This window comes from Diorhabda carinulata, chromosome 4 (genome assembly GCF_026250575.1).
Source record: "Diorhabda carinulata isolate Delta chromosome 4, icDioCari1.1, whole genome shotgun sequence".
Taxonomy (NCBI): Eukaryota; Metazoa; Arthropoda; class Insecta; order Coleoptera; family Chrysomelidae; genus Diorhabda; species Diorhabda carinulata.
In genome coordinates, this window is record NC_079463.1 from 13,465,618 (window position 1) to 13,481,594 (window position 15,977).

Here is a 15,977-nt window from a genome sequence, read left to right on the forward strand (position 1 = left end):
ATTTTTCAACGGAATTTCCAGAAGATTCAAGGTCTGTTTTGTACTCTATTGATACTGAACGGTTAGCAACTTTCTTTGAAGATGGCATTGAAAAGTTCCCATTCCCGTTACATTGTAGGCTCTGGTGTGGTTCTTTTTCTCCACCTCATCTCAGATTGTCGAAAAGGCCTGATATAATACGTACACTTGCCATTTTCACAGGGCGTCTTCTTCATGAACTGACTTAATCATATAAAAACTTAATCGTCCTCTTTAGTTTAACATTTTCCTCATTCCCGTCACATTGTAGGCTGTGGTGGTAGTAAACAGCTGTTCGGCGCGGCTTATTTTTTCTACCTCATCTCAGCTTGTCGAAAAGGCCTGATGTAATATGTACAATTGCTATTTTCACAGGACGTCTTCTTCGTAAACTGACTTAATCATACAAATAGTCTCTGTCACTGCATATCCAAATTTCACGCAAAATTCTTTGTTCTAACGAGCTGGTAGTGATGCAAGTTTCAAACTGATTATTATTTATATGCACTTTAAGTTAAAAGTATAAGATTACTTTAATTGTAGTAGGAAAATCAAATAAAATACCAATATGATATTGAGTATTTAATTGGACTGTTAAATCGGCCAATAAAACACGTTTTTACTATCAATATTCTTGAAAAGCGCAAAGAAATATTGACAGTTTATGCTAAAAAAGGTTATAATTAGCTAGACTGATTCTTTTAAGAAATCCTACTTGACATTCTATTACTTTGTTCACAAGTCTCGGCATATTGTACCAACTTACGCAAAAAGCGACCCACATTTTTTTTCGATAAGATGGAGGACAATTACGGACGCTCCTATCAAGCTTTTCTCACCAAAAACCAATGGGATGGCAATCCGAGTTCCGAGGAGGTCAAACCATGTTTACTAACACCCCTTGTGCTTCTTTCTCATCGAAATATCCTTTGCATAATTTGGATTTATACTTGAGATAATTGTCCTGTTGGAAAATTAATCCTCCAATTAATCGCAAACTCCAATGAACGGCATTTTGATCGAAAATGTTTTGTACTTTTCCTTTTTCATAATTTCGTTAATTTTCAAAGTAAGTCCAGACCATCATCGAGCTACTATTATGCTTGATTGTTAGGACTATACAATCTGGCACTATATTTTCTTAAGCACTGCATCGAATGTAAATTCTTCATTTTAAATCGATACAAACTTGGATTCATCGGACCAAATAACTTTTTTCTTCAGTACAATCTTGATAAGCAAGGGCCCACTGCATCCGTTTGTTTTGTGGCCATAGCAAAGGTTTTTGAACGATGACACAACTATAGAACGCGGATTTTTGTTGCTGTTAAGCCTCTATTTATCTATCGAAATTGTCTTCATTATGTAAAACAACGATGGCAGAATGCAGTTCATTGTTAATTTTGCGTGCTTTTCCTATTTTAAGACGTCTTCACTTTAGAAACCACAAGTTCAGAATGTAACCTAATAATGAATCGGAAGCATGTGTTTTCAAAGCTAAATAGTCCTTATTATTGACCGATAGGTCACAAAAGCAGAGCAATTAGTTATAAGTACATCATAAAAGTATTATGACGACTCTATCACCTGGTTCTAACGCAGCGTTTGTCGCTACATGTTTATTGTCCAATAACTTGGAAGTAAATAAAACAATGACTCCTTTAGATATTTCAAATTAACAATAGAATAAGAAGGTGTTCTTTCATTCATCTTATGGGGTTTCTTACAATTGATGTTGTTTTAATGTGGTCTTAAATTTCTAGCCGGTATTGTATACTTATTAAAACAGGTTTGAATTGTATTTAAACTATTATTGAACCTCCATTTTAAAAAATATCTCAAATCTTCAAGTACCCAAATCTAATTATTTTGATTTATTCTTTCTTATATCAGCTTTAGAAAAAAATTAGAAAATTTTTCAGCATTTGTTATTTCGATAATCGATTCTTAGATTATAAAGTCTTAATTGTTTTTTAATTGAGACATAATATGTAAACTTATTGTACGTGTTTCAAGGTTCGCTTCTCTGGTAATATAAATCCCGGTATTACTAACATCCTTTAGGTCAATGTTGAATAAAGACCGCATTTTAGCAATTTATGCACTGTAATTTTGACGCGTTTCGTCATATAACTTTCATTAATATCATATAAATATGAACAAACATAAGGTGTTTTCTCAAAAAAGGTGAACCCGAATCTACGATAGGTAGAAAACTTGAAAATGAAGTTTGCTTAGTAAATAATTTTGTAACTCCGTTTTCAAGATAGAAGGAGTGAAAAGACACATTTACACATATTTTTTCATGATTTTGCCGTAGCTTCTGAAGGCATTGTAATGAAATTTTAGAGAAACATGTTTTGAAACAAATACATGTTGGAAAATTGCGATTGAGGGCTTTCCTTTTATGTAATGTCTCATAATAAACGAATGGAAAGTTTGCCATGGAAACTTGTCATATCTTGATAGTTTATAGTTATGACGATAAATCAACATCATTTTTGAAACCTTGTTGTAATGTGAAACTAAAAAAAGTAATAAATTCTGGTAGACCAAAAACAAAGAGAATCATTATTAAAGATAATATTATTTTGAATCTAGTTGATCAAGATCCAAATAGTGTTGTTTTGTTTTAATTTTTTTCTATTTTTCCTACTTGTATCTTGTCTTTTATTCTCCATCTCCATCGTTGATTATTATCACACCTAGTTTTTTGAATATATGCACCGCTTCAAACTCACAACTTCCAATTTTCATCTCGTCTCCTCTTTCTTTCCTTTATTTGCTACATTTCATTTACTTCCTCTTCTCAGCTAATTATAAGACCCGTTATTTTACCTTCATTTGTTAACTACTTTGGTTCACATTAGACAAATAAAAAATTCTCATTAGTCGCAATAGTTTTGGCTAAAATTGAGAAGTAATAATACATTTGACATTTGTTAGACAAGTCGTTTTCCAGGTCAGTTGCATTAATAAAATGTATTATGAGTTGGAAATAACAAAAATCATTTATAATTTGATTGGATAGATCCCTAATCCTGACATATTTGGAATTTTTCAAAACTAAAATATTTCGCGAATGAAATGAAGGAATAACATATCTAAACCTTCCAAAAAGTGAGAAACCAAGAATTTTTACACGAAAAAGAGTTGAAAAACTTGTAAGAAGAGCAAAAGACAGTAAGGGGATTTCCGTAAGAAAATTAGTGCGTGAATACCTGGTCAAAAATACTTAAACTAATTAGCACAGACACCAAGATATTGTCGTCAACTAAGGCAGATACATTTTGAGAATATAAAGAAAAAGCAAAAGCTGCTCATGAAGTTCTGATATGGTGTGCGTTTTCGATAAGAGGAATATCTAGATCTTGTGGGTGGAGTAAGGGAGGAAGCTGTAGAATATGTATATTAACAATTGCCTCACTACATTAGTTGATTTTATATGTCAATATCACGTTGAAGACTAATGCAAAGGCAGTACAAAATTAGCTACAAAAAGCGAGCCGATCAAGTCGTTTAAGACCTGATGAGAGATGATCGCAGAAAGTTACGCCTAGGAGCACGAGCCCCACCATTTAGTTTAATTTATCAACTTTGTTACTCAACTTAATTACTAATTCTGAACATTTTATTTATACTACAACTACATCAACACTCATAATTTCTTTACCTTACGCTCGTTTCCTTCAGAGATTGGAGGAAAATCAAAAGTTTTCAACTTGACTTACCTATTTTATATTGAATTTTCCTACCAATAAATCTTCTTCCCCTAAAAATAATTCGTGAGGGAAAACCTACTTGGCCGAAATCTCCACATTTATTCCTAAAATGCTTTGAAATGTATACAACAATTTATTATTGAATATATTCTTTATCAATTTCATATTATTAATATTTATTTCATGATTATGCCTGGCAGCGTGTTAGGCAATACTCGATTTTTAAATCTGTCCATATTTTGAGTGAGCTAAGTGCTCTTTAAACCGGACATCAACTGATCTCTTAGTTTGCCCAATATACTTTCCGTCACACACATCACTACATTTCATTTATACCGCTCTTGTCCAATTTTGGTATTTGATCCGCAGTATTACCCAACAATTATTGGATTTATTAACCAATAATTTTGATTTTGGAAAAAGGTGGTTTCACATTCGGTTAATTAACCGTCACGAGCTTAAGAAATCTCCACGTGAAACCACCTTTTTCCAAAATCATAATGAAAAACGAAAAGCTCAGTAAAGTTAATAGGTTTTAGTTTACCTTCAGTCTGTGAAGACGATAACTTATTGAAACGCGCGTCATACAGTGTAAACAGTGTGTTCAGTACGAATATCACCAACGGTTCAAAAAATGCCGACTTAGTAACTGAGCCCTTAATTTAGTGTAATAAAAAGTTTCGCTAAAGATACAAAAATATATGGTTGAATATTTTTGCCAAAACTATTGAGACATACGATAAGCAAATAATTTTTTCAAACCTTTTTCCACCTCGTTTCCACACTTTTAGAACACCTTATCGAATATTGTGTTATAACTACTACTATTTTTTTTGTGATACCCACTCACGACTTCTATTAAAATATGCCTTCACAATGGAGGATACCACAATGTATTCCATGTTCCATTAATCAACGATGATTTTGTATTTTTAGTCATGAAAGATCAAAGATTCCATATTCAGTATAATAGTAAAACATAGACGTGAAGAAAACCGTTATTGCGTTAAGAACTAATATATACACTTATGTTTTCTATTGAGAATATATATCTAAATAGAAATAGTTGTTAATAAAACAAATATGTAAAAAAATATCCTCGCAATTCAGTATTACCTAATGAACAACCTTGATCGAACATTCTTGACCATTAATTCATGGTAGATCTAATAAACAATTTATCCTATAACAATATAGCACTAAGTACCTCGATTTTAATTAGTATACATACATTCAATTAATATTCAAAAATGAACGATCACGAATGAAATGATGTATTCGAACATGTGGAAGGTTTCCTCAGCTTCCTGTTGAACGGACAACAAATGAAACTATCTGAAGTGAAATAATATTTAGTTCAATGTTATGTTTTATAATTTGCGCGTGATTTCTTTATTGTTACTTTTGCTCATTAAATAAATAACATTGTTCGAGTACTTTTGGAGGCCATAAATTATAATTTTAAATAATAATAAATTTAAGTACATAACGCAATTGCTGTAATGAAATATTTTTCTAGTGAACAATATACCCAATATGCAGCCCCAGTTGATACATTTTTTATAGGAATGATGAAAATTGAAACATATCACTCTTGATGATATTTTTCTCTTTATCATCATCATTTAAGCCATTAGATGATTGAGCAAGTATCTGCGCACGTAAATCGAATTGGTAACATTGATTTTCCTAAATTGGTACAAGCTTTTTTAAGGTTTGTGTGAAGTTTAAGCGCCATATCTTAATTAGTACGTGTTTGTTTATGATGCGGAAAGTTTGGTAAAAAGTTGAGTAACGAAATTTTGTGATTCCAATGGTATTAAGGATACGGAATTATTGTTTTCGAATGACCCAACGCATTCGGTGAATGAGATTCGTCCATGTACCTCTGTTCACCAGGACATGATGATCAGAAATCGTCTTAACAACATCCAAGAGACAGCAGAAGCTCTCAGCATCCCAGCTCCAACAATTGTTTGGAATATGGTCTAAATCTTTCCGTGATAACTTCTGCTTCCGTTATAATTTGTTGTTCTTTCGTCCTTCCAAAAATGCTTTGATAAAATCTAACGAAATATCTACTTCGTTTCAGGTTACAGCCTGGATTTGCACGAAATTCAGCGCCAAAACCAGATTACGAAGCAAATTCTAGAAAATTTCCTAGAAAAAAGACTTTTTGGTCAAAATAGATCTTCAAAACCCCCCAGTGTTTGGGAAATTTTACCGAGAAACCGAAGAAAAATGGTAAATAATATTCAAGATGCTTTAAGCAATGGCACCGTCAATGATAGAGAAACATTAGAAAGTGTGGAATCTGAAAGGGTTTCAGCATACGAGCATTACACACAAGATGGTAAACATTTAAATTAGTTAATGCATATTTGGAAAGAAAAAATTATATATTGTATCATATTATATATTATTTTGTACGGCTGAGCATGATTTGGAACGGGAGTACCCGAAAATGGAATTTTTTCATACGTATCCACTCTTTACCAAATGATTTCAAACTATTTGATAATAGATATCCATTGCATCAACGATATATTAGCTTAGGTGCCGATGTATTTTGTTTTTTCGCATAATTTCACGAACGTTCTCAGTGTGACGTCGGCCAAAGTGGTGCAAATCGTTCGCAACTAAATGTTCAGTTACTTTATCTTCATCATAAACAACACTTTCGAACTTTCAACAGAAACCTAAGTAAAACTCTATTTACAAAAATATGATCTCGATATCACTTCTTCTCGAATTCGATAATACTTCTAATATAATGTATTATACGAGGGTTTCTACTTAAGTTTGGAGATATAGCAACACCGAGGTGATGACATCAATTTTGACATGGAAATTTAAAGTTTCATATGTTCAATGATAACGCGCTCTTAACGTGTTGGAAAATGAGCTCTAGTTCTTTTCTTTATTTATCAACATTTTCTTATGATGATTATCTATCACTTTCAACGTCGATGAAACCAACATTGTGCCGATCAATTCGCTTCGAAGCACTTCGAAGCAAATTGTTTTTGTTTGTTTGTTTGTTTGTTTGTTTTGAATAACTGGACATATCGCTACTGTTTCATTGAAGCAACGTAGAACGGTCAATTCTGAATGATACACTAACATTTCTTTGCCAAAAATGTCCGAAAAAACAAGGGAAACCAATTGCAAAAGACAAATCAATCTTCACCACGACCATACCAGCTCTCAACCATCAGTTCTACCCAAAGGTTTTTGAACAGTCGAAACATCGAATTGATGGGTCATTCGCCGTACAGTCCTTGTTTGGCAAGCAATGAATTCTTCTTATTCCCGCAGATCAAAAATTAATTGCGAGGTCAACGTTTTTCTACACTTGAAGAAGCAGTTGATGCGTTGAACAGTATATTGATCTTAATTGAGAATATTTTAAAAAAACAATGAAGCCATAGTATGAATATTTATTTTTATTTGTCTCCCTCAAAAAATCGATTCATACGATACTTCTTTATTCTCAAGGCACTGGCAAAAAAACTGAACACGAAATTGTATTTTTCTTAATAAAATCTTAAAGCTAATGATTACTATTGTAAAAAATCATTATTAGAGGTACCTGACCCTTATAAAAGTTTATCTTACTGGCCCACCACAATCAGTTAGCCATCAAACATCAACAGATACACTTCTCTGGGAACAACTAATAAGAATTCTACCTGAAAATGAACACAATAAGTGATAGTGCTAATTAAGCGGTCACCCTAGTGCGAAAAGGTCAGAGTCGGCGATAGTTTGCCAGTACGCTGAACCAGTCTGCTCTTTTCAAAGTTTTACAGTCGTTACCAAGAGACTGGTAATTTTCAACGTAGATGCGGTTCCGCTAGAAAAACGTGCACATCCGACAGAGATGACCGATTCATTGTCAGCACATCACTGGGAAATCTGATCCTCACTAGTGTTTTGGTCCATTAAAAAGTCATTATAAATGAGAGAAATGGTTGTGAGACAGAGCTATCCTTGAGCCAAAACGGCCAGCTACTGACCCCAAATTAACCCAAGCCCACCGAACAAACCGTCCACGATTTGCAAGAGAATGTTAATTGGACTCAAGAGCAATGGGGCTCAGCTCTCTTCTCAGAGGAGAGCAGAGCAAGGAATTTCAATGGAAGCAAGAACTGAGTTGATTTTTATTGAAACTGAAGTGATGCGATTAACGGCGAACCAAACTTTTTAGGGAATCACGTCGTTCCCTATGCCAGTTTCATTAGCGAAAACTTCATCCTAATACACTACATTCCTGTCCCCATCAAAAAAAGAAAGCTATGAGTGTTTGCTAGAAATTTTTGACCGCGAGCATGCGATTTCAATCGATTTTTTCAGATATTACATAAAAGCAGAAAGATAAAAGGTGGTAGGTTGATCTAGCCCTTTTGTGTTGTTGAGTAATTGAAAGGCATACATAATTCAAAAAGGTGAGCTACACAAATCATGACCATTGGAGCTTCTATGGAAAGGAATAAATTCGTCTTTTACATTGCTAGCAAATTCTATATTATTAAACATATTGATTATGGTAATATTACAAAGAGAATTATTATTTAAGAAATCAATTTCCCATCTAAATCAAAATATAAAAATATACTGCTGGGTTTCTTTGCTTTGTATTGTATCTTTCATATATTTGTTCTATGAAATTTTTTGTTACTACCTGTGAAGAAACAAAACAAATGTATGTACCTAATTTTTATATATATATATATATATATATATATATATATATATATATATATATATATATTTTTGTTAATTCCACATTTATTGGATCGCGTATATTTTTGAATTTGAAGACGGTAAAAAAGAATTGCGTCAGGTTTGACCTCGAAAGAAGTCAAGTTAATAAGATCGCAGTTTCCCTCTTATTTCTCTGCCCACAGTTTCGCATCAAAATATATGTCTTGGTTCTTCTTCAACAAACCACTTTCTCTATCCGTTGCTACCGCAAGGTCGTTAAATTAACCAAGAACGTTAACGGCGAGACTTCGTTTAGTATTACGCGAGGAAGTACCGCAAACGAGAGTATTACCTCGAGTATCTTAGTGAGCCAAATAACTATTTGAAAAGTGAAGAGGTGTCAAGTATACTGATAAAAATGTTGAATAGTGTGTGGATCTATACGATTTTTCTATTGGGGACTATATCTGCAGCAGGACCATCTATTAGATCTACTACTCCATCAAGTTTTTCAGGTTTTATTTTTTGAAATGTTTGAATAAATAATGTATTTCGACTCACCAAATAATTTTGAACTTTATCGAATTTTTGTTGAGAGTTGTTAATTCAAACAATTTGTCATTTTTACAAACATATTAAGTGCGTCAAGTACTTTCATTTGCTAAAATATTTAATAATTATCAATTAATTATTATTATATACAAGTCTAATTGATTTACTTTATACTTTCGCATAATTTAATATTATTCTACAACCAACCAATCCTCCTATCCGTACTTCTGGATGTCAATGAGCAAAAAGTAGCCACGATAAAGCCAATCGAGTTTGCTAAACACTTAGAATAAGTTTCCGAACCCAATATCATATAGAACATCTTCATCATTGAAGGTGAAATTTTCTGGAAACTGTATATCAGTTGAAACGGGAAATCTATCGAAAATGGAGACAAAAAATCAATACAATAGTCTAAGTGCCAAAATACTCAATTATCGAATAAGAGGTTGAGATATCTAACGCAATTGTACAATGCAGTAGTGAAAACAGGTTATCTCTCACTTCGGAGGAAGGTAGCCTAAATCCTCCTCATCTCTTAGCCAAGGAAAACCTATTGAAGAGACAATATCTCTACAGATCAATTAGTCAATCCTCCACTATATCAAAACAACTAAAACAGTACTAGAAAAATTATGGATGGAGATAATAAAATCGATTAAGAAAGCCATTAGTTTGGATTGCCTCCATAAAACAAATCCATCCAAAATTCATCCTTTTGAAAATAAAGAATACTGTTATATTTCTTGGATATCATCCAGATGTTCTACAAGGTCTGACACGATAGACTAATATATAAAATCTCCTAAAATCCCACCTACAAAACAGACATTTTCAAGTTAGAACATCACATCCCAACAATGTCAGGCGTTCAACAGGATGCAATTGGTCCGATCGTCCATTTTATGTGCACATCTGATATTTGTACACACAACCATATAACTACTATAATATATTTAGATGCTACTGCTGCACAAACATTTCATCTGGACCCCGATATTTCTTTCCAAACATTGCAGACAAATTTGATCGCCATTTCCACGCGGCCGAAATTGAAGTGAATGGGAATGAATTTGTTAAGTTTACCTACAATCTAACGTAGCTATTATATAGTCACACTGAAACCTATTTGAGGTCAGCTATGAGGCACTACATCCATTTCGAACATAGCAATTATAGCAAAATATCAATCTAAAGTACTCAGAATTCTTGCAAATGCTACCCAATAACGTTATTGCTTGTGACTGTGTGTATGAAGTTTATTTAAATCAAATATAAATAACCATTCCATCGCATTGGTTCAATCTCTCATGCCTAACAGAATCTAATGCCATAGAACACTATAGTATGGAAAGACACTCTAACTGGACAATTTTCCTACAAGTTAATTTATTTATATAAATAATTAACATAGAGGTATTGTGCGAGGTGGAAATTCTGTCATGGTCTTGCCTAACAGCCCCCGAAAATAGGTTTGATACAAAACGAGTAGTGCGTGGGTATATAGATATCTTGTTTATACATGTCCCAAAACTCATTACCGTCACTATTATAGTCTTTGTGCAGTAGCGGTTTGAAACGAACGTGTCGAAAACCATATGTGACGAAGAACGGGAACAACGTATTAATCTCAAATTTCCCGTTAAATTGAAAAAAAACTCCGACTGAGCGCTATAAATTGTTGCAAGAGGCTTATGGAGACAATTCTCTGTCTCGTGCGCGTGTTTTTGAGTGGTGGAAGCGCTTTAGTGAGGACCGAGAGAGCTCTGAAGATGACCAGCGCACAGGTCGCCCTGGGACTGTTTCAATTCCGAAAATAGTGACAAAAGTCAACCAAATTGTGTATGCAAATTCGCATGTAGAGTAATTTTCATGATAAAATCCTTTTTCGTAATCATCTCGTTATTTATCAGACAGACCTCGTATAGCTGTTATTATGTTTAATAACATGGAAAATTATTATAGTATAATTTTTAGCAAATCCAGGAGATTAACCAGTACCATTTGTATCTCCAGTATTAAAAAAGTACATACCTACATACACTACAGTTCCAAAGTTTTTTCCCACCCCATAATCTATTCATATTGTCAAGCGGAGGTGGAAACAGTTTTTAAAACCAAAAACGACAGTATGCGTTATCTATTTACTTTATACGAAAATATGTTTATATTTTATCGGTGAGTACGACAAGTTCAAATTTGCAAGTACCGGCAGATTTGTTCATCATTCTTCAATTGTGAATTATTTCTTCAGTGTTTATTATTTTAGTTTAGTCACAGTAACCCTTTTGAGATGTGAGAACGTGTTGTGATTTATATTTTTTGGAACAAGATTTCTACTTATGAAGTTCATACATGAATTCTTTTCGCTTTCGAGTCTTGAAGGAATAAAATCAATGAACTATTGGCTGAAACTCGCCCATATCTCGTAATCTTCATATTCTACGCAAAAGTAACCGCACCATTGCTACAGTGAAAATATATGCAACTACCAGGAGCTTTGATAATAGGAAACGTTCAGATCGGCATCAAAAAGCGTTTTGAGAATCCAAGTACCTGCCAACATTATTGTTATGTTTTTATTATTCAGTTTGAACTGTTAGACCAATGGATAATTAAGGAAAAGATGCTGAAAACTGAAGAGATAATAATGATCTGAAAACAAGGCAAAATACCAAACATTGTCTTTTCATAAGCTTACTGTCAATCCTGTCTAAAGTCCGTGAAAGATTACTACTACAAAGAATAAATTAATACCCAAACACTGAGGATACCACAACACCAGCTTTGATTCAGGCAGAAACATTAAACTATATAATAAATCCATGGGATAAATCACATCAGTCTGTAGCCTGTCATTCGACAAGTTTTGGTACACACGCCTATTATATAAAATCTAATACTGTATATCCAATAATATACATCAAATTGTTAAAATTTTATCTAAGCCATGAAGAGTCCGGAAAGAAAATTAATGAATGCACTTTCGATAATCTTTAAATAAAAGTAGACGTACCACAGGTCCATTATTATATGTATTATACACGGTAGATCTACTAGCAAATAATGAAATCACAATGGGCACCTTCGCCTACGACACAGTCATATTAGCAAGACATGAAAATTCACTTGCAGACACATTTATATGACAACAAAACGTGGTTGAGGAAATACAAAATCAAGACAAACGAACCAAAATCCACCCAAGTGACCTTCACTCTAGGAGAATACCAGTGATCTCCTGTTTAAATGAATAATGTACAAATACCAGAAGCTACTTATATCGACCTGAAAGTAAGAAAATTTGCTGGCTGATTGGTAGAAAATCCAAATTGAAATAATGTCTTTGCTATAACATTACAAGAAACTTTATTTTTGAAATTATAAAATTGAAATGTTATTCATAAAACATGTAATATGAAAGTCGGTAGCAAGGCTAAAGATGAATAGTCTAGAGGCAGCAAATCTGTAAATCCGCTACTGCTAGGTTAGGTTAGGATGGGCAAAAACTTTTGAACGCTACTGTATATATCTGTTACTATATTGAATATCGATTTATTTGTGGTCCTAGTGAATCAATATCTTCACCAAGTATATTGAAGGGTGGAAATTATTATGGAAATACGACCTCATACTATGCAAATGGGCTTGCTTATCGATCGATTTGAAAATCTTAAAAGCCAATCCGTTTTATGAATAAATTAAGTAGCTACCATTCGAAAGCCGTACATTTTTCAAGAATTATCAATCTCATTGAATACCCGAAATAACTTTCTCTTGCATGTTTAATATAAATTTATATTTAATATTTATAAATAATCGTTGTCCACTTTGGGAAATGATTCGACACATAGATGTTAAATTTACTTTCATATTAGAATAAATATGTGAATTGGAGACTCAAAAAATGTTTGAATTAAATATTGGTGTTGGGTAAAAATTTTCGATTTTAATAATTTTCATAGTACTGACATTTGTACTCTATTTAAGTGAAGCATCATGAGAAATGGCATTGTGAATTATTGAAATTTCTTCTCTTTAGAAAAATTTTGTTTTTTGCGAATTGTTTTAATCTGTGTGCTAATTTTTATTTGTATAATAATATTGAAGAAGCTTGATAAGTGTCAATGATGCTAAAGTTTCATTTCGAAGATGCTTTATTCTTTCCAGGAATCTAAAACTGTTATGAAAGAGCAAGAGCTTGAAGAATTGTAATACCTCCAGAATGGTGGAGAGAACTTTTTTAAAACCAGTGTTTTTTATTTTTGGACAAAGAAGAATGTTAACTTAATATTCGGACTACTTTTAAGTATTGGCTACAAAGATAAGCTAATTTATTGTGAAGCAACAATACTAGCGCAATGAATCTTTACAGATAAGTCTCGTTATGGATTGTTTTCATACAGTAGATGAGATTCGCTTTTTTCGAGGAGGTATAATTATAGTAGGCCAGGAATTTCTTTTAAAGACCATACTCGGAGGATTGTATTGGATGGAAACATGACAAGACAGGTATATAGGGATCTAGGGGTGGCCATCAGACTGCAGCTATAGGAACCTCATTGAAACGCTATGATTTTAGAAAAAATATAATACTCAGGATCGCGTGATTTGAATCAGTTAAAAAAATACTTTGACGACTACAATCCATGACTCGAAACCATATGTTAGCGTGGAAATCTCCTTCCATAACTCTGGAAGGAAATGGCACAAAATTCATCAGACAACTTCGGTGAAAGTATGCAAAGAAGATGCTCTGCTGTGATACGTGTAAACACAAAATATTAGCTATTGTTTGAACATTATTTTTTATTGAATTCCTTGAAAAGTTATTTTATTTTATTATTCTATATCCTTTACTGGCATCAAACAGCAACAGTCCAAATCAGAAGAGATAGCAATAAGAGGCGTGTTTAACCTATTCTCTGAGACAGTATTCAGCGAAGCCCTCGAGAATACAACTGCAGAACTTCAATATCTTATGGACGTTATTGTAGAATATAGCGAGCAATTCGGCCTTCATATGAATACGTCCAAGACCAAACTATTGGTATTCTCAAAAATACAAAGAAACGCCAACCTAAGACTCCATGGAGAGATCATAGAACAAGGGTCTTTTCTAAGATAACTTAGTCACATGAAAAGAATCTATATTATATATTTTTTGCTTACGACTACATATCTAAATTTTTTACTCTTATCAATGATTCACTGTGTATGAATTACTGTTTTTTATCATAATTATATGTGAAGTTCAAATCATTTATTGATATGAACCACAATATTTTTAACACGCTTTTTTAAACTTCACCTGTATATGGGTTTGTAAGTTTGAGAGTTTGTTTGTAACTCTAATTTGAGCTAGGAGCAAGTGACTTATTACTATTAGTATACCTCATCAATTGAATTGCGTTCTTTAGCAAAGCGGGCTAAGACGTCAAGGTCCGGATTACCTGGGAGAGGGTTCAAATCCCGTTCACGCTGTAAGAAATAAAAAAATATTTTCGGCTTTCATAGCATAATATGACACGAAGTAAAAAATAAATATCTCTTAAAAAATATTCGCTTTCAAAGCACATCTAACTAAAAAGTTAAAAATAATTTTTAAAATAAGCTAAAACCGATAATGAATGAAAAATACTTATGGTGTAAAAATTTTGAGGCGCTGACAGCTGATATTTTCAGGAAAAAATATCAGCTGGGAATGGAGGAAATAAATTTTCAATGACATTTGAGCACCAAGGGATTTGTAGGATTCTAGAAGTTTATCAATTAACTGTTGGTAGTTTCAATCCATATTATTGCCCAAACTTACTTTCATATTTGTAGCCCAATAAAAATACCTTCCTTTTATTTGACATCATTTAACTAGGGAGAGACTTCTCTAAAGTATTTGAATCAATCACCCTATTTATCAATAGTCTTTACAAAGTTTTTCATCAATCCAAGTTTAATGTGAAGAAGGGGGGGGGGTAGAAGGACATAAGGACATTTTTGGGATCTACAGGGGGTATAAACCCCCATGGATCTGCCACTTAAATTTGTTGTAGTTAATTTTGTCTAAAAGCAAGCGAATATTTTTATAAGTTTCTTTCATCTTCACAAAATGAGCAACTGGTATAGACGGTTTTAAACTTTCATTGTGTAATTACACTGCTATTAAACTGTCAAAACGAGTCAATAAATAGGCGACACTCACTGGGATTATGCTCAATATTCAGTTCCTTCATTAGACTATCAATATCCGTGCACACACACAACGAATTTTCCATACTTTAGATTGCAGAAAATGTAGCATTTCTTTTTCTAAAGGTCCTAATTTTTGTCTCTTTAGCTAACAAGTTCCATTTCTTAAGACGGAAAGCAAGAAGTTCAGGCTGTTGCTTTGATATCCCCAAATAACGTGCTAAGTCATTCGACTTACTTTGAACAATGAAATGTGGCTCGCCGGAACTGGTACTTGCAGTAAAAATAGGATCGGTGCATTGTTCTTCGGAGCTTCCTGATAATACGTTGTCTCCAGTAGCTTCTAAAACAATATTTTTCGGATCTAAAGGCGCAATCGGTAATGGTTAATCTTCGTTATGGAGAACAGGTCGTATAGCAGACGGCCAATTTGGATACTCTATCTTTTGATTTCGTTCAGTTTTTGTTAGACAAAAATAGCAGTCGTCAAAATGGTTAGTAGGTTCCCGCCATACCTTTGGAATTGCAAAAGGCATTCCCATTCGTCCACTGCACCAAACACGCTACAACTAACACAGCATGCGTTGGGGCCCACTGCTTGTCTTGGTCTCCAATTTAAATACCACTTACTATGAAACTTTGAAACAGAATACTAATTTTTGCGTTTATTATTGAGAATAATACAGTTCAGGTATTTTTTCGGTCACAAAATTTACCAATGTTAACCGCCCCTTTATAAAATTACCTACCTGTAAACAGGGATAATTAAGTTATTGAAAAGTGGTACGTGTT

General features: G+C 33.2%; 1 protein-coding gene across 1 annotated transcript in view; it reads left to right on the top strand.

The window, feature by feature from the left end:
* The window catches only part of LOC130892275 (low affinity immunoglobulin epsilon Fc receptor-like), a 66,479-nt gene that overhangs the window by 19,547 nt on the left and 30,955 nt on the right, over window positions 1–15,977 (top strand). Inside the window, exon 2 of the mRNA XM_057797557.1 lies at window positions 5,833–6,093. Coding sequence (XP_057653540.1) covers window positions 5,833–6,093 — 261 coding nt within the window. The remainder of the gene's footprint in view (window positions 1–5,832; window positions 6,094–15,977) is intronic.